The sequence below is a fragment of the Anomalospiza imberbis genome, chromosome 2 (genome assembly GCF_031753505.1).
Source record: "Anomalospiza imberbis isolate Cuckoo-Finch-1a 21T00152 chromosome 2, ASM3175350v1, whole genome shotgun sequence".
Classification (NCBI taxonomy): Eukaryota; Metazoa; Chordata; class Aves; order Passeriformes; family Viduidae; genus Anomalospiza; species Anomalospiza imberbis.
In genome coordinates, this window is record NC_089682.1 from 7,730,970 (window position 1) to 7,750,654 (window position 19,685).

Consider the following 19,685-nt stretch of genomic DNA (forward strand, 5'->3'; position numbering starts at 1 on the left):
TATTTATGTGACAGAAGAATGGAAAATAGACTCTTACATTCATTTGGAAAAAAGTGGCTAAACTAGAAATATGTGATCAAAGAGAAAAAGAAATCCTGTCTAATTATCCCATTTTGTAGCATGTAGCATTCATTAAGTCAGAGATGGATGAGTCCTTTCCACCTGCTCAGCTACTCTAAGGCTTTGGCTAGATTTTCATCAGTTACAGGTGTACACAAAAGCCCCAGTGTTCTTAAATCATCCTTTTAAAGCATCACTAATCCTTTGGTACACAGAGAATTTTTTTCACAGAATTTTTCAGGAAGGTGATTCAGAAAATGAATCAAATCCTTAATCATTGATAAAAGGCTAAAAATCATTGTTGACTGCCATTACTAATACAGAAATCTTGCTTCTCGTGTCCTCCAGCAAGATAAATTGGGAGATATTGGGTCTTCACTAGTATAATCTTCCTTGTTAAGGTATTTTTTTGGCAACATTTCATTCTGTGTTTGATTTCCCCCTCCTTCAGTCATGGACTGGTGCTCATGTAGAGTAGTTTTATGAGAAGAGGAATATAAAACAGAATTGAGGACTGGGAGCTTTGAGGTTCCTATCAGGACCACATCACTGGATTGCAAAACATCTTGAATAAGAAAAAACTACGTATTAGTAGAATCAGAGATGATGTGCCTTTTATTTACCATCTTAAGCTCTCACAAAGGTGAGGGGGGCATGGAATGTTTCTTTTTTAATAACTGGGATGCTAATTTCACTTGCCATATTTGTCTTCCACTATAGTCATTTAAAACAAGTATTATTTTCTAAATATTGAGCCATTTCTGCATATATATATAGGGAAGTCTTTTTTCCTACACTATGTAATTTAGGGTCACTAGGCAGTTTGCAAAATCTCAGCTGAATAATTTCAGGTTTTTTAGGCATTTGTGGCTTTTCCTGCACCCATGCTTTCCATTCAGTTACCAGAGATTCTATTTCATGGAGCTGACCTTGCTTGAAGACATAGTACTTTTGAATTCCCTTGTGTAAAAATTGGATCAGCTGATCTGGTGTGAGGTGACCTGTTTAGTCACTGGCATGGCAAATGACCTGAGTTAACACACATATTTAGATAACAAGGGCTCAGGGTGTTGTTCTCTTTGTCAGATACCAGGAAAATTGCAGATTTACATAAACCTGAACTTATGTAACTGTTGCAACACATCCTTCTTGTGGCTGATGGCTGTGGACACTGTCTGTGTGTTTCAGTTTTATCCCAATGAGTAAGCATTTTGCTCTGGCTACATTTACATTCTTTCTTTGTACTGACACAACACTCAGTAACTTTTAATAGTGTCAGATAGGTGAGAATGGTAAGAGAAGTACTTTTTTTCCCTCTTCTTTTTTCTTTAAACAAAAAAAAAATCCTTATAAACATTCTTTATGTTTCATATTGCCTTTGTGAAACTCTTAAGTTGTTTCATTAAGAAGAAAAGCCTTTATGCATATGAGATTTTAGAAGCCTGGTAGTAATCACCACGGATTTTTTTTCCTTCATCTTCCATGGTTTCCATTAGTGCTCAAACATCAGGATTTTTTATTGTCTTAAACCTTTTTTAAATTCGTTTTAAAAATACTGACAGATGTGTTCTTTGAGCAAGACAGAAATGTTAAAGTATTTTCAGAATTTTGGAAAGTCTGTCTTGGTTTTGTTGGAGGTTTTGTTGGTTTTCTTGTTTGAGTTTCTTCTTTTATATCTGGCAACAATGTCGTTGATCCACCTGTTTTGTCAGTATCTAATTTGATCAGGTCATATTTATTAGACATCATTTAGTTCTTCTGTATAGGTTTGCATCTCAAATACATTAGTTCATGATTCATAAACCACACCTAAAAATAGGGAATCAACAGGAAACTGGGTTTGCCATCATTTGGAAATAATTGTGGTTGTTTCCTCTAAGGCTCTGCCTCTGTGGTTCTTCAGCTGAAGAGTGATGACCTCAAAGGTTTCTGTGTTTTTTGTCTTGGGGCTGGAGAAGGCTGGGAAGTCCAGACAGTTGAGTTTACTAAAATATGATTATAATAACCTTTCTACATTACTCAGAATCATTGGATCCTCCAAGTGTTTTTCTGCCCCTATTCCCAGGAAAAAGAGGGCTTTTACTGATTTACTGGAGAAACAAACTCATAACCAAAACTGAATTTTTCCAGGCCAGTCCTAAGCAGCCCTGTTATTCTGCAAGGATCTCTGTGCTCATTGATTTGTCTCATTAGATTGTTCATAATACACTTTTTCTGCTAACTTTTGAGTCTGGTATTTTTTAAAAGAAAGACCTGTCTCTAGAAAATTCAGAATCTAAATGCCTTTGAAATTCTGACAGAACAGCCTAATTATGTAAAAGTCATACATAAAAAAATGTCTCTTGACTAACGTGTTAGATTATTTCTGACAGTACTGAAATCACCAATAGCACTGAAAATGTATATTTTCTTCAGTGTGTTATGATGAACATTTGCTTTGAATAATATGCTGTCTTGTGGTGGGAATTGTTGGAGGAATACAAATCAAAACATTCTCAAACCAAGAAAATTTCCTTCAAAGGCAGAATCCTTCAAGACAGTCCAGAAATAGTGGCATTCTCTAAACTTGTTTTTCTCCAAATGATTTGGGTGCTTGCATCAGTTTCCAGAGCTTTCCCTTCCTCCTTTGCTAAACCATCATTGACAACAGATCATAACAAACCATATTAAAAAAAAGGTTAAGATTTCTTTTTCACCTCTTGAAAGAGAAAATAGCAAAGATAGAATTGCAGAGCAAGCATAAAATCTGCTTATAAAGCAGGAAAGTTACTGCCTTTTTGAAAAAAGTTCTTCTGGCTACAATTTGATAAAGGTGATACTGATAATCCATACACAAAAGGAAAAAAAAAAGGAATACTTATTACTTTAGGCTTTTCTCTTTTTTTGTATTTTTAAATTTTTTTAATATTTTTTTTCACTAATGAATGGTTTATTTGCTCTCGTTTGAATATTTTAAACTTGTGCTGGAGTGATTTTGTAATTAGAATTAGAGCTGATTCCCCCCAGTTACACATTGCAAATACTTGTGGAAGGCAAGTTTTGTTCTTATGTATGTGGCATTAATCCCTGATTACTGTTGCATGAACAGTTTAGCTCCAGGTTTTTCATTATTCACAAAAGGTACTTGCACTGATATAATATGACAGGGTTAACTTTTGTTTGCCTAACAGAAAACTGTTTTAGCCCTTTTTCTCTGCTGTCCTTGATGTTACCCAAAATGATCAGAGATTCCTAAGCTGACCTTTGACATGGAATATTATATTCCAGAATTCCTGTGAGGGTAAAAGGGATTTTTTTTTTTTTTTTTTTTTTTACAATGTATGAGTGGATTATTTTATTTTCAGAAGAGATGGCTCAATTATCTGACATCACGGAATTAAGCACTATGCAGTCAAAATGGCATGTGAAAAAGATTGCTCTGAAAAACCCAACAGAAATTCCTATTCTCCTTCCTGTAGAATTTCCCAGTGTGCTCCCTGTGTCTGCTGCCTCTGCACTGAAGTGTAGGGCCACACTGGTAGTCTGGTAGTCTGGGTCAAGAGAATTGGCTTCTTTTTAAGTGCTATATTTTGGCAAGGTTTTATACTTTCAGGCCCATAAAAATGTTGGAGGAAAACCCTCATTTGTGCTGTAAAATGGATGGGAGAGAATCCAGCTTTCTCCTCAGGTCCCAGCCTCAGTGTCTATGAGGCACTGCAGGGAGATGCTTCTTGCTGAGTAGAGACTGACAACCACCACAAAGCTGAAAAAATATTCAGAACCATCTTTAAAACAGGATATGGGCCTCGTTCTATTCCAAACACTGTTCAGAGTGTAACTTCCAGGTACTTTAACCAAGACTGGTGTATGATGAGAGCTGGTAGCGTTGTCAGCCACGTGAGATCTCTGAAGTCCCAGTTATTAAAAAGCTGAAGGCAGCATAAAAATAGTTATTACCTCAGATAAATCAAAATGTCAAACCTGAATCCCAAGCTGTGTAAAAGCTTTTCAGCTTTACAGAGTTTGTAGTGTGGAAACTTTCACAAATGAAGCAGCTAAGCAAATGGTTATAAGGCTGTAGATGTAACTGTTCTTTGAAATATTTCTGTGTTCCTGTGATAGTGTTGTGTTGTTAATGAACCTTGTGTCTTATTTCAGAGAGATTCCCCCTCTACATCCAGACAGTCCCCCGCTAATGGTCATAGCAGCACTAACAATTCTGTTTCGGTAAGATTTCCAGTTCCACACAGAGAAAGTGTGAAAGTTTTGTTGGTGCTCATCTGCCATTACTGTTATACTTATCGTGTGGTCAGTGGAAAATTTTGTCCTGCTGAGAGAACCCAGGTTATTGCATATGTAACTCCCCATTTTCTTTTTTTTTTTTTTTTTTTAAAGGGCTTTTTCCAACATGTTCTTCTCATTAAAAGCCATACAGTGAATTAAATGTTAATAACTGTATTGTGACACTTCAGTCATCCTTAAATCATTGTCAGCACTTTCCTCAAAACTGAGCGTAGGTTTAAGTGGAAGCTTTTATTTCCATCCTGAACTTCGGAAGCAGAGTTTGAAGGAAGAGAGTAACTGTGCAGTTGGTATCCCAAGACATTTTAGATTCTTTTTTTTTTTTAAGTTTTGTGTTTGAGAGCCCTCTGGAGCGTGTACTGGTTTCCGCTATCTGAGTTAAGGAATTGGTGTGCTCTCTGCTGTCGTGGTACGTGCACATACTGTGTGAAACATGAGCCTTGCCTGGATATGGAAAGCAAAAGGAAGTGGCTTTAAACTGCACTACAAACCAAGCTATTACCATCACATCTTTAACACAAAGTACTTCTGTTTTGTATGTATTCAGGTAGAAAGGTGCTGTCGATCTCCTGTTCTTCCTAAAGCACATTGGTGTTAAAATTCGTGTTGTTTATCATTTGTTGTTGTTTGGACCAATGTAGTAACTACACACAAGTTTCTTCAGTGAGTGCTGTCACTATCATGAACTCATGGGACTAGGTAAAAACAAAACAAACCCAAAACCAAGTAACTGTTTCTTTATCTATTGATAAAAATTGCAACTTAGACATTATTTGCCACAAGGTAAAGTGCTTATTAATTAGTAGAATGAAAAATAATTGTGTGAATAAAAAATTTAGGACATTTTTTTGAATTAAATTAAATTTATAACATGAAAGTAGTTATAATCTCAATTCTCAGCAAAACTGATCACATTATACATTTTTAATCATAGGGTTTTTAACATTTATAATAGGCTCTCTCTATTAAAAGCAAAACTTGATACTTAAATGGAAAAGGCATTCACATAAAGAGCCTCTTTCACTTGGTGGTGCTTTTGTGTTGAAGATGCTGAATTATTTATTAAAAAGCACATCTCTATCTGCTTAAACTTTTTACCTGCTTTCTTCAGCTTGCTGCTAAACAGCCTGGGTTTGGTTTTTCTTTAAGAAAAAAGTTATTTCTAAACATGGGTCAATGCTTTATACTTTTGTCTAACTTACCATTTTACTGTAATGTAGTATGAATCACTAACAAACACTGTTATGTACCCTTAAAAAGTAAAATGAAAATTTCTTCTCCTGGGTTGACTTTATTCTGCAGGACTTGCCATCGACAACACAACCAAAAGGACGACAGGTGAATAGATATCCTCCATGGGAATTTTTGTAAACTTAGCTGCTAGCAAACATCCCTGCTTACCTTTTCCCCACTCATATTCTGTTTGTGCTGGACTAAAACATTTAAGCTTGAAAAATTTGTTCCATTTTTTTCATTTTTCTTTAAACTCATTTGTTTGTAGCTAATTCAAAAATAGCTTTTCTTTTTTTTCATGTGTCCACATGTGTGAGAGTTACAAATTCACTGAGAATTTAACTAGAGATGTTGATTTAGTTCAGAATGCATTAATAGACTTCCTGTTGTGCAGTGACCTGTTCAGGTTTTAATCTCAGAGGAAAGCTCAAATTTCTATTTTAGCTGGAATGGAGACGAGCAGGGCAGGTGTCTAAAACTCTAAAATATTTTGCCAACAAAGATTATAAAGATTGAGTTTATCTGAAACTAGTTATTAACATTAAGAAAGTTTTTCAAAGAAAAACATTAAGGATAGTTTCTGCTAAGCCTGGATAAATCTGAAGATGATCTCTTAAAATTTCAGTCCTTAGTCCCATTTTCAATAACCTCCATTAACTTTGTTACCTTGACCTGGTGGTTTTGCAAGTCAGCACAGACCAAAGAAACATCTTCCCTCTCCAGAAAATTCCAAGAAACCATGTGGGGCTTCTCAGAGGATTCCCTGTCTTTCTTTTTGCAATTTTAAGAATTTTTGTTCTTTTTCTGCAGCCTCCAAATGAGCACATACCATCAACTGATTTGTGATTCATCTCCAGTAACTGCTCCAGTTATTCATAGTCTTTCCAAAATCTACCTCTGAATTTTTAACTGTGCACTCAGCCTTCTTCTCTGCCAGGAATTTTCATAATAGCTCTTGCAATTCCATTCAAGAAGTCAGTCAGCAACATTAACTCTTGTCTTTGAGAATCTTTTTGTACTGCTGCCTGGTTGAGTTGGCTGGAACTTCTATTACAAGAATGGTTTGCTCTTACTTCACTTCCCATTTTTAAAGCTCTTTATGGTTCTTTCAGCTTTCCATTTTCTTCTGAAGCTGCCTGAATGTAAACCTGGAGAGGTTCCATGAAACACCTTCCAGACATTTATATTAGGTTTTCATTTGGTCCTCAAGGCTTTTTTTTCCCCAGAAGAAGAAACTTTGTTCAAGGCAATATCAAAATAATGGTGTTTCTCTTACTCACACCATTTATAATTACCTGATTTCTCCCATTGAACCAGCATATTTTTCTTGTCATCCTTGAAAACAGTGAGGGCTTGGTTAATAGATATATTTTTATGTGTCAGGAAGTCTGTAATGTTCCATGAGCTGCCAAATGGCTCAAACTGGAGCAGGAACTTGAAAAGCAGGGAAGTTTCTAGATAGTAAAAATAGTGCTGATGTTTTTAGACCTGTATGAATAAGCTTCAGGCAAAATAAGGGATTGGCTCAGTATTGATTACTTCATGAAAAACAAATTACTAAGTAAACATAATTGGTTTCAAAATATCCTATTTCTCAAGTAATTAAAATGAGTTGGGTTGCTTTTTTAAACTTAGTGCACAGCAGGGCAAGGGTCAGATTTAATGTATTAAAAGTTGAGTTCTATATTGGTCTTGTCATCTGATGCTCTCACTGCAAACCAATAAGAATACATCAGATACAAGAGAAAAGTGATTAGCCATTTTAAGTTAATTTATTCATATGTCAAGGTGCAGATTGGATTACTTTTTTAAGTGCCATGAATAGTGCTAACACTGCATAGTTACAGCTGTTACTGGAGCAGAATTTGATCAGAGTTGAAAAGTGATTGTTACAGTTTTTAAGAAGGATGTTGGTTTGCAATGTAATTGTTGGGGATTTTTAAATCTAGTCCGTTTTTAGTAAGAAAATCAGCAGTATGTGTATACAAGGCTGGCTGGGATGCTGCAGGGTGATGTTTGACATTCATGAACTGTAGAAATTATCCATCTAGGGCATGGCACTTAATTTTGATTTTAAGATCCTTGGGTGTATCAGGGCTCCAATTAGCAACCAAAACTGGGTATCACTTTTATTTTTATTTTCTAGAGTTGAGTAACACACAAGGAAAGTATTGGTATAATCTTTTAAATTGTGAAGTCAGAGTCTAGATTCTTTCTGTTCATGTTATTTAGAGAATAACTTGCTCAAATCATGAGTTTTATTTACACAGGAGCAGACTTTTACTGAAAAACCCATACAGAGAATTTCCACATTCCTCCTGAGTAACTCTGTGATAGGTACAATACAGGACTTCCTAAAAGAGATTTTTTTAATGTCTTAAATCTTAAAAATTCTCATTCTAAAGACCACTAATAAAGCCAAAGTCCTTTATAGTGTCCAGTAAAATTTCCTGTCATAGAAAGTTTTAAAACATACCATGGGACTTGAGTTGGAAAATTCATTACCGATTGAGTTGTAAGTTGCTAGCTTGTGTTCTGGAATGATTTGTGATAGTTAATAACTGTTTGAGGGACTCCATGAGTTTCTTACATTTTTGCTGTTCAGGTTCTATAGAATGTAGAAAACATGAGCTTTAGAAATAGCATCATATGTCTCCATCATTTGCTGGAGGGGGCATTTTCATTTTCAACTATCACTTTTGCTTTGGCACCTTCCTGTTTTGTTTCTTTCTTTGCTTGTTGCAACCAATATGTGTAGCTGCATTCACAGATCACATTTTCACCTGTTACTCTGAATATTCTGAAGAGCAGTGATGATACTGCAGTGTCTCTTATAAACTCTTTTTTTTCTAGATCTATGTAAGAGCACAATTTGAATATGATCCAGCAAAGGATGACCTCATTCCTTGCAAAGAAGCTGGCATCAGATTCCGAGTTGGTGATATTATCCAAATCATTAGCAAAGATGATCATAACTGGTGGCAGGGTAAACTTGAGAACTCCAAAAATGGTACTGCAGGTCTTATTCCTTCTCCTGAACTTCAGGAATGGTATGACTTAAGTTTTCTATAAAAAATTAACTTAATTTTGATTTTATTTCTGTCTCTCATACTTTTTATTGTTGTATATCTAACCTTTGAATTCTTTTCTCTTTTTCTTCCTTTTGTTTTCCTAAGTCTGTATATTGATTCAGTCTATGTGGTTTTGATTTTCTTCTCATGTATGCATAGCAGAAAGGGTTACATGCAATTTCATATGTGTGATTACATTAAAAAATTAATTCCTGTGTTAATAAACATTGTGCTTTCCGGTATACTGTAGGAAAGTAGGATTGAAGATGGCTACATGCAAATTGGTTGTATAAGAGGGTTAAATTAATTTCTCTTTCAGCTTCTAATCAAGGGTTTCATTAGTACTATTTTCATGCAAGTGCTGCAAGAATAGGGTTTTAGCAAGTTGTCAAGCAAAAAGGTCATTGAGGGACTTTTAGGGTTTTCTTTCCTTTTCATTTTTCATATGAATGTCAAAAAGCAGAACAAAATCACAGTGCCTACGGCAGGTTCAATGAAGAGCAGTGGCCCTGAGCAATGCAGAGCCTTTAAACAGCCTCTTGCAGGAGCTGTTTAGAAAACATTTTAAATGCATCAGCACAAATTCTAGCAAGCAAGTCCTGGGCCTTGGAAGGTGTGGCCATAACTCAGTAAAATTCAGGTAATCTAGCCCAAAACACTTCATACAGGATTTGCTGTGTAAAAGAGCTGGAGTTGTGCACTGCTGCTCCTGTGTCTCCTGGGCTGGGTAAGGGAGATTTTGCCAGAAGAGAGACAGAGTGAGACAAGACCTTTAGTTCCATCTCCTGAGCTCTGTGCAAGCCCTGATGTAAGGGAGCACAGGTGCACATTGCAGCAGGGTCCCTTGCAGGGCTTCACCCTAGAGATCAACTTCCAAAGAGTCCCCCAGCACAGCACCAGTTGCTCTGGAGTGACTTAGACCATGGTGGTCTTGTGCTCTTCCATTCTGATTTGCTGCAGAGTGGCCTGGATTCATTCCAGCAGCTGCCCTTCCTCCCATGTTCACTTCATCTGGAAGCTTCCATCATCTACCTCTAAGAAAATACTCTCACATCAAAATACTCCTGTGTATCTGTTCTTTGAAGTCATAAAAAAGGTTTTTAAAAGTTTTACTGTACTTGTTTTCTATAAAAAGTCATGCTTTTCTAATTCATTCTGTGCAGCTTTTTAAAGATCCTTGATTGCAACAGAAAATGTTTTTTCTCCTCCCTGTGTCAGGCGAGTTGCTTGTATTGCCATGGAGAAGACCAAACAGGAGCAACAGGCCAGCTGTACTTGGTTTGGAAAGAAAAAAAAGCAGTACAAAGACAAATACTTGGCAAAGCACAATGCAGGTATGAACAAAAAATGCAGGTATCTGTAACAGGTTACATTTTTTGCAGTTCAAGCCTTGCCATTAATTGTTCAGCTGGCACTATTGTATAAACCTAATGAGTTAATTAGGAAAATATAAGTAAAATTCTAATTATGCCAACATTATTCTGCTTGTTCTTTGCTATGTAAGCACGGAGCTTAGTCAGTGAGAGGCAAGCTGCCACAAAAGCAGTGCATCATAGTTTATCCTAGATAGAGGATATACTGATAGAGGCTTAGATTGTTTGGGGGTTTATGTTTAAAGCAGCATTAGAAACAAACAGGATATTATTTTTGCAACCTATATAACTGTACTGTGCTCTACAAAAGACTGTTCTGTGGCATCCTTGTTAATATGTATTTATAGTTACAGATTACATATGTGAAAACACCATGAAAGAGTATTTTTGTTGAAATGCTACAGCTGGAAGTGGAATAAGAGCCATTGCATAGTCAGTGTGTTATTTCCAGTTACCAAACAGAACCAGCTGTGGAGGTTTATCCTCCTTGCAGTGATTTCTGCCTGAATCCTGAGTCTGGGGCTTCTGTTTAGACTGCTGAAAAAATGACTTGTTTTAGAATATTTTAGAAGTGTAAAGTAAGAGATCCTTGTCAAGCAAAATTCATTCGTTTTAGTGGTAAAGAAGACAGACCCCGTCATTTATGAGCTGAATTTGCTTCTTTTCTTCTTTTAGTATAAAATACTTAATGTGCTGAAACTGCTTTTCAACACTTTTCTGTTGCTCCTGCTTTGGTAGCACATTCTGTGATGCTTATGTTGTTGTGGTCTCCTGAGAGACTTGCAAAGATTTTTATTAGAATCAGAATAGATACCTGTCCAAGCAGTGTAAAGAAAGTGTTCTATATCACATTCATTTCTGGGGGATTTTTTCAGTTGCATTCTTGAACACACTAATTAAACATTATAAATCCATGTTTTCATGTATTTCTCTTTACCTGCACAATGTGTGCAGTATCAGAGCTCATAATATGTCACTATTACAGAATATGTGTTTCCTTAAAAGTAATTTGGCAGTAAATTCTAAGAAAGCCTAAATTCTAAGACAGTAATTGTTCTTTATACCCTTTAAATTCACTGTTGCATTTAAGATGTTCACAGGTGAATATAAAACTATTTGTTACCCTGAAAGCTCTCACAAGAAGAGACTGAAAGCTTTAAGTAGGTTCTTTTTGCTGCTGCAACACCCTGCTCGTTGTAATGTTTTCCCCTCATTGCAGTAGCACTCAACCACAATTTAATAATTATAACAAAAGCTGTTGAGAGTAAACAGGATTTTATGAGCCAAAGCCTTTCACAATACTGGTATCAATTGCTCCCAGCACACATTCCCACAGCCTTGCTCCTCCCTTCACTTGTGGCCATGCTCTGAGCTGAATCAAGAACAACCCAAAAAAACGTGGATTTTTTTTTTTCTTTAGGGCAGATACATTTCTTAATGCATCTCTCAGTGCAAATACAGAACTAAAAATGTCCATGTGAGTAAGCAGGGCCTGCTACAAGGGAGTGAGCTAAAGGAAGGACAGCCAGGGAAGGAGGAGGAGCAGGCAGTACTGTAGGAGCAGAGCTAGCTCAAAGATTTTCTGTCATTTAAATTCCTGGAAGGAATCTAGACTTTGCACTATTGACATAGGGGGACATTTCAGAGTAGATTGATGGCACTTTGATTCACACAGTTCACCTGCCTTCACCAGCAGTGTTACATCTTTATTTGCTTTATATCAGAGCAGGTGTTTGCCAAGAATTAGAAATACCAACATGAAAAATTATTATAATGACCCTAAAAGAAACTGTTCCCTTCAGAATACAGCTTCCCCTTTCCCCTAAGTCAAAAAGTTAATGTAAGCACAGATTGAAATCAAGATTTCTTGTAGAAATGTTATTGATCTTAGTGTTCCTCAGGTACTGAAGGTAATGCCAGTAATATTCCAGGGAATGACACCAAATACAGGATTTTCAATATATAAATATTATGAGTTGTTTTGGTGCTCATGGGAGTTCAGGTTTAACTGAGGTGGCACTGAATTCACATTCTCTGAAGTGCTCTGTCACATCCAGGATTGTTGTTCAGAAATATGGCAACACTGGCCCTTGCAACCTTCCAGTGCTTCTGTTTCAGAATAAAAACAAGATCTTTTCTTCTGCTGGATCCAAAACAAATATAATCATGGTCAAAATGTTGCTCTTACAGGAAAGTAGAATTTGTTTCTCTTATATCCTAGTATAAAATTAAATAAATTGATCAGCAGTGTGTAATCTGTTTGGACTTGTGTGTTGTTTTTCTCTTAGGGGTGAGACTGAGCTGGGGTGCTGAGAAATGACCCAGTAAAATAATTCATAGTCAACTCAGATTTGTGTGACCAGCTGATGATTTGAGAGCTGGTGTGGTATATTGGGATATTACTGGAAGTAGAAATGAGATTATTCTGCAAATCAGATGTAGTTTATGAAGTAAACAGGAGATTATTTCAGTTTCTTTTTAGAATTAGAAGCAAATACATTCTCCTTTGCAAGAAAAATGTAATCCTGTTGTTCTTTCCTCCTTGCTTCATATTAGAGTATTAGGAAATTTCATTATCATATGTTTTATCAGTATAAAGTTAGTTTTAAACCAAAGCCCACAGAAAAAATGAAATATCTTTTCCATTATTAGATTCACTGACATTTTTATAAATGCTCTAGAGATATGCTGCTGTGATATCCAGATACATTTTTCATTTATTTTGCTGAAAAGTTACTGCAGGGCTTCAGAAAAGAGCAGAACAGACCAGAACTATGCTCTGTATTATGCATAATGTGGAAGATTGCCAAGCTTTTATAAAATACGTTTATCATTTCTTAATGTGATTTATTTGCCTTGTGTTTAGACTATTGCATGGTAAAGTTTATTTTGTGCATATACTTTTTATTTTACTAATATATTACAAGCCATATCTCAATGACCCCTGTACATTTTTCATGCTGTCTTACTCCCAATGGCCTCTGTGCATGTAAGTAACCTGTCAAGTGACAATGCCTCTTTATTTGCTTCTTACTGTTTCCTTTCAAGAACTCCTTTTCTTTTATCAGCTAGTAACACAGAAGCATTGAAGTTCAGTCTTTAAGTGTGCCCTGTATTCCTCCTATCTTTGTATATTAAGAAATGAATCCTTTTTCTTTCGCATTTGAGAACCCTACAATCATTAGTTAAATCCATGTAGACTGAGACACATCTTCTCCATGCTACTACTTTGTGATGAAGGCATTAATATGTGTCATTTCTGGTGTTTGTTCCTGTTGTTTGTATCTAACATAACCTGGTTTTGTTCAAGAAAAGTATTGATTTCTTTTTTAATTATAATTTTTCAATGGAAAAAACACTTGCAGGCTTTGGTGGTTAGCATGGTAAAGCTGTTTAGTGTGTTGTAGATCATTATTATGAAATGAATTATTAATTTGTTTAAATACTTTGAAGTTGCAAAAAGGACAAGAGTAAGAATTCCACTGTGGAATGGAAGAAAAATATGACTAAATTCTTGCTTGTAGTATTTGGGGAAAGGTTGAAAGAGATTCTTCTTTAGGATGAAATTCAAAATGCTTCAAATGGACTAGGAAGTTTTCTTATCTGTGTCTTTTCAATGCCTTAAAGAGTTGGGTGTGTCAATTGGCTGATTCGTAATTTCACCAAATTGAAGCCGTTGGACTTTCTCGGGTGAAAAGCTGCCATCAAATTGAAAAACTGAGAGATGTCCACGCTCATCCTAAAAGATGGATTGGCTATAGCTGAGCACTTAACACTTGGAAACACTCAGAGAGAGATTCCATAGTTTGGAGTTCCATAGTTCCATAGGATGGAGTCTCTCCTGCCTCCTTTTCATAGCGTGCAAAAATACAGAACTGAAAACTCTTGTTCGCTATTCTGCTCCAAAATTGCTGGTTGCTGCAATCTTTACAAATATAAATAACTGCCTCCTGGCTGCTTCTGTCATTAGAATTCAGCAGGAGTTACCAAAGATGATGTGTTACTGAGCACAGGAGGAATAAGCTGTTATTAATGAACAAAACTTGATTTGTCAATCACTATATTCCCTGGCAATTGACAACAGATTGATGGGCATGATGGAATTCATCCAATTTCAACTGCAGTTGAAATGATATCTGAAATAATACTTTTACAATTTTTCCCTAAATATGGTGGAGGTTCTTTTCTGTAATGCCATCACTTTTCATAAGAATTCTTCATCTTGTCACAAGTTTTAAAAGCATGTCAGTTTAATTAGCACATGTGTTTAAAGAGAACTCTAATTACAAGTAAATGGTGTGGTTTGAAAGAATAAATACCACAAAGTATTAACACTGTGCATTTCTCATAGATCTTGTTAAAACATTATGATGAAAGTATCCCTATCTTCAGTGTAAATAGATGTTCTCATATTGTATTCATGTCGGTCACTGTCCACAAATTTTTTTTCAGTACTGCTACTTCTTAGGAATGCAAATGTGAATGGCATGCTGTTCTAGCTGATTTTTGTGGTCTGCTGAACACTGCATGAAAGGACATGCAAACTTTGCTGAGCATCTCAGTAGTTTTGTTACTGCTCTTAACAGTTTTTTAAATGAACACTCTTGTTAAAATTGCTTAAGGAATGAATGGTTTTATTTTCCATAACATGTTACTTTGTATTATAAATCTAAATCTTGATAAAATTATAATTTGTAGCAGAATTAGTTGTCACCCTTCATATTCCTTTTTTTTTCTTATCCTTTGGGGCTTTCTTTTGTGTTTTAGTGTTTGATCAATTAGATCTCGTCACATATGAAGAAGTAGTAAAGCTGCCAGCATTCAAAAGGAAAACACTAGTCCTACTAGGTAATTTTCAGTTACCTTTCTGAACATAGTATCATAGCTTTGAAGCCTTTCTGGTGGAATATTTCTAAATGATTCTTTTGTGTTGTGGCTCAGGTGCCCATGGTGTTGGAAGAAGACACATAAAAAACACGCTCATCACAAAACACCCGGACAGATTTGCTTACCCCATTCCTCGTAAGTAGCAGGGTTCAAAGTGCTGCAGAATTGTTTGTGTCCTCCTTGACAGTACCCCCCTTGTTCTACTGCCTGTGTTCAGCTCAGCTGAGACAAATCCTGCCTTGAAGGTGGGAGCTCTGTAGGGCTGGGTGTGGTTCTTTTGCTTTTTCAAAGGGCAGGGTGGAAAGTAACACCACTTTTGCATCAAACATTCCTTATTATTCACAAAACTTCTTGTTAGACATACTTCTCTCTACCCCAAATGTTTGTTAATTTGAAATGAAGTATAAAAGATTTCTCATTCTCAACTGTGTATAATTCCCATGAGAAGAAATATGAGTTGGATTTAGAGGGAACCTGTAGTGTTTTAATGACTTCACACAGCCAAGTCTTAAGGGCTGGTATTGCACTAAAATAGTTCCAAGTTTCCAGAGGTGACACTAAGTAAGAGAAAACACAATTAATTTCACCAGTGAGTTGTTAGGAAGAGCACAGAACTGTTTTCCCTTCATGACAATCTATTAATACCCTGCAGGAACTGCAAATCCCATTACATGGTCTCTTGGAGATGCATCATTTTTCCTCAAGCTAAGCACACCAAAACAAGAGCATCCAGCACCTACCTGTCCACTCTATTTCAGACTGACCTCAGAAATGCCATACATGGCTCACAAGTGACACTCATTTAATTTTCTTCCCAGAAACTAGTGATTTTATTTGCAGATGCTTTTAAAATGGACTCACCTATACCATGGTGAACATGTCTTATGTTGCCTGCATTAGGTTCCTGCTCTGTGGTTCCTGCACTGAAATTGTTTCACTGATTTTATAAGACTAAGAAGGTGCATTTTTTTCATCCCTTTACAAAACCATGGTGTAATAGGTAGCTTTTAAGACGGGCCTTAAATTGGTTGAGGAGTTTGGAAGAATGCTTTATGTGAAAAAATTACCTGCAGACTGAAAACCAGATCAAAAATATCAGGTCATACACAATGGCAGTTAATTCTAAAGATTAGTAGGCCATGCTTCTCTTACCACATAAATCTGTAGAAGAAATATTCCAAAAGTATGTTATTCCTAAGTAACTTTTACCTCTCTTGACCACAGGTAATCAGGTTTTTAAACTGCTTTTTAGACTTATCCTTTTCACAGTCATAAAAACCTCATAAAAACTTATATTCAAAAAAAGGAAATGTTTTTAGGACAGAAGAGGATTTAGGAGAAATATGAGCATCTTAAGTTCAGTAGACCCTAGGGACTCTACTGCTGCTTTTCCCAACACATATCCCTCAAACTCCTGCTTTTCCCAGTGCCTGTCATTCTGACTTTCTCATACTTCATTGCTCTACATGTGATTTGGCAGGTTCAGTTCAGTGAATAAGTACTGATAAACAAATTTAAAAAAAAATAAGCCATATATAACTTCAATATTGCTTCTGTACTAAAATTTTTTGTATTTTCAGACACAACCAGACCTCCAAAGAAAGATGAAGAAAATGGAAAAAATTACTACTTTGTATCACATGACCAAATGATGCAGGATATATCAAACAATGAATATTTGGAATATGGCAGCCATGAGGATGCAATGTATGGGACAAAACTGGAAACAATACGAAAGATCCATGAGCAGGGACTAATTGCAATACTTGATGTAGAACCTCAGGTAACTAATTAGAAGTGTATAAAAATGAGACTCATCACAAACCCTTCAACCTTGTTTCATTGAAATGTTTTTATTGATTGCACACTAGGTAAGTGCTGCTTAAAGTGATGTAAAACAAAAGTCCTTGGACCACCAGGATATCAATCTGTGGAATTCTAGTAATCATATGGTTAGAAGAACACAGAGAAGAAAGAAAAACTGAAGAAACACTAATAGTTTATTTATTAATTGTAGAAAATCTGTGGAAAATCTGATACATTTCCTTTGAAACATCTGTGTAGGCATTACTTTCAATTCACAGGAATCTGTTTATATATTTTGTTAAGTGAAACAACATGAATATAGACAATTGTGATGTTTATATTATTCTAGCAGATTAAAGGAAATGGGAGGGAGGACAAAATTGTGACCAGTGTTATCTACTTAAATTTGCTGACCTGTTTCTTCTTTGTGAATGGATTTAGGAAGTTCAAATTTTTCTAAGAATTTCACAACAGAAATGACATACCTAACTAAATTATGTAATACAGTTAAGAGTACAATGGTGTGGTGGTGTTCTTAAAAATAAAACCCCACATTTAACAGCATTCAGGGAGAGCAACATTTATAATTAGTTCAAATGGAGCAGCTGTTAACAGCAAACTCTCTTGATAAACTTTTTCAATATGCATAATTCAAGAGCTCAGAATTCTCAGAATAGGATTCTCAGAAGAGATTTTAATCTTTGTTAGAATATATTTACATTTGGTAACAGCTGCCTTTGCCACATTTCCTCCAGCTCGTGTCCAGCAAGCCAATTTGCTAACCAGCTTCCTCATTCATCCATCTCAGCTCATTGAGGCCATCCTGTTTGTGGATTTATTCCTGGTTGTCTTACACCAAATGCCTGTTCTCCCTCGGGCACTCTTAGGGGTTTTCTTGCATTTCAGTTATGGGGTTTGTCTCGTTTGGAGCAGGTTGGCAGAGGTGATTCCTGTTGGTGGCAGCAGAGATGAAAACCTTTCAGCTCAAAGAAAGGGTGGATTATGGGGGGTTTGTTTTGTTGGTTTCTTTAAAAAGAAAAGGCTTTGGAGAAGACAGGAAATCGAAAGAGCAAAACCAGAGTGACCTTTAGCAGCCTGACTTTATCTTGTCCATCCCTCTGAGTTCAGCTGAGGTGTTTAACCCACTGTCCTGCACTTCAGTCGAGCCCAGATCTGTGACAGAGTGTCACATATGGCAGCTCTGTGTCACTCAGTTCATTAAGGCAACTCTTTAATGAGAACTCTTTGCTTTTGCACAGATTTGGTTCAGGAGATTGGAGCTGTATTTACTGCATTTAGTGCTATGTTCAATTTTTAAACACTTCAAACCTCTCACATCACATTTTCATCTTTTAAAAAAATAATTTATAATAATAAAATTTATACTCTAATCAATATTCTAAAACACAGTTGGTTCTTTTCCCTATTTATGGCATAACTGATTTTTTTTTTACATGGCATTTCATCAGTCAGTTTAAATATAAACAATTTCACACTCTTTGAGACTGTATGGGGAGAGGCACTCTGAAAATGGTAATGCTTTTACTGTCTCATAAACTCCCTTTAATTAAGGATAAATACATGTTTTGACCACCAAAAATATAAAATAATAGAGAAAGATAGGTGTCTGTATTGCTAAGATCTTGACTCCAATTCAGTTAAAAACAAATCCAGCATTGGTAGATCGTGAATTTGTGTCTTTTGTTTGTGTGACTAAACTTACTTCACATTGATTGTTGGAGGTTTCCTCTAAAGTATCTGATTTTTTTTTTTCCCCTAGGCATTGAAGGTCCTGAGAACTGCAGAGTTTGCTCCTTTTGTTGTTTTTATTGCTGCACCTACAATTACCCCAGGCATTAATGAGGTATGGCACGTTGCAATCTGATGTCCTGGCAGAGACAGAATTAAGGATGAGATTCAAATGTGCAAATCATACTCTTCAATTGTTTCCTTGTCTGTAAATTAAGAGGCAGAAAAATAATTGAGTAACAGCTTTATTAAGTTGATTGGCATACATTTATTTTTTAAAATAAAACCAATAATTCAAAATGTGGGCTTCAAGAGGAAGGATCCATGTGCTATATGATAAAAGTACATATTCTTGTATTTCATTCCCTGCTGCAGCTCAGAGATCCATTTCCAAATCATCGGCGCAAATTACTCAATTGTGGGTTGGAATGCCAGCACTGATCCCACCTTTAGCTTTAGCATTTTCCCTGCACAGCAAATATGTATCAGAAATAGGCTTGTTCATTTTGACAACTGTCCTCTAAGAATTGGAATCTTTTACCCAAGGGGTAATTGCTTGTGGAATGATGCTAAGTATTCATGGAGGTCCACAGCATACATTTCCTACTCTGTATAGGGTATCTGCTCTGCAGATTGCTGCTGATTTCAAGGATACCAAGCAATTCTGGATTTAGCTGACACTAACACAAGCTCCATTTTCACAAACACTTAATTTGCTCAGTCTTCCCTAGACCATGATATTAAAGTATTTATTCTGTTGGATTTGATCATGAATCTGTTCCAAATATCCTAGATGTCTCTTTGATCATCAAAACACAAAGTCAGAAGCTGTGTCACTACAGCAGATTTCTATAGAAATGTAATTACAGTATTATAAGCATGAAGCTATGGCATCACTGCATAGGCTAGCAGGAAAGAAAGGAGCAAGACAAGCATATTTAAATGCAAATAACCTGAATGATAATTCAAATCAAAAGTGGAAAGTGAAGAATTTTGGCCTCAGGCCGGAATTTTACTGACAGCTGAGGCATTCTGCTAGTTCACTGTGATGCTTTAGTGAGCTACTCCAGCTCTAAGTTGGAGTTTTGTCAATTTTTAAGCACCAGTGCTAGAACAAGCTGTGAAAGAGGGACAGGAGGGGGAAGATGGCTCTGTCCACTTTCACAGCATTATGTCATTTCACAGTGTCTTAGGGACCCACATCCTCATGGTAGAACCCAAGAGT

General features: G+C 36.1%; 1 protein-coding gene across 11 annotated transcripts in view; it reads left to right on the forward strand.

Annotated features, from left to right (window-relative positions):
- CASK (calcium/calmodulin dependent serine protein kinase) overlaps window positions 1-19,685 on the forward strand; it is a 186,304-nt gene that overhangs the window by 160,605 nt on the left and 6,014 nt on the right. For 3 of the 11 annotated variants that reach the window (XM_068179715.1, XM_068179724.1, XM_068179725.1), the window contains 8 exons: window positions 4,198-4,266; window positions 5,644-5,679; window positions 8,428-8,624; window positions 9,864-9,979; window positions 14,786-14,866; window positions 14,960-15,040; window positions 16,486-16,688; window positions 18,492-18,575. In XM_068179715.1, coding sequence (XP_068035816.1) covers window positions 4,198-4,266; window positions 5,644-5,679; window positions 8,428-8,624; window positions 9,864-9,979; window positions 14,786-14,866; window positions 14,960-15,040; window positions 16,486-16,688; window positions 18,492-18,575 — 867 coding nt within the window. The remainder of the gene's footprint in view (window positions 1-4,197; window positions 4,267-5,643; window positions 5,680-8,427; window positions 8,625-9,863; window positions 9,980-14,785; window positions 14,867-14,959; window positions 15,041-16,485; window positions 16,689-18,491; window positions 18,576-19,685) is intronic. The other 8 variants (XM_068179718.1, XM_068179721.1, XM_068179712.1 and 5 more) reach the window with 7 other exon arrangements.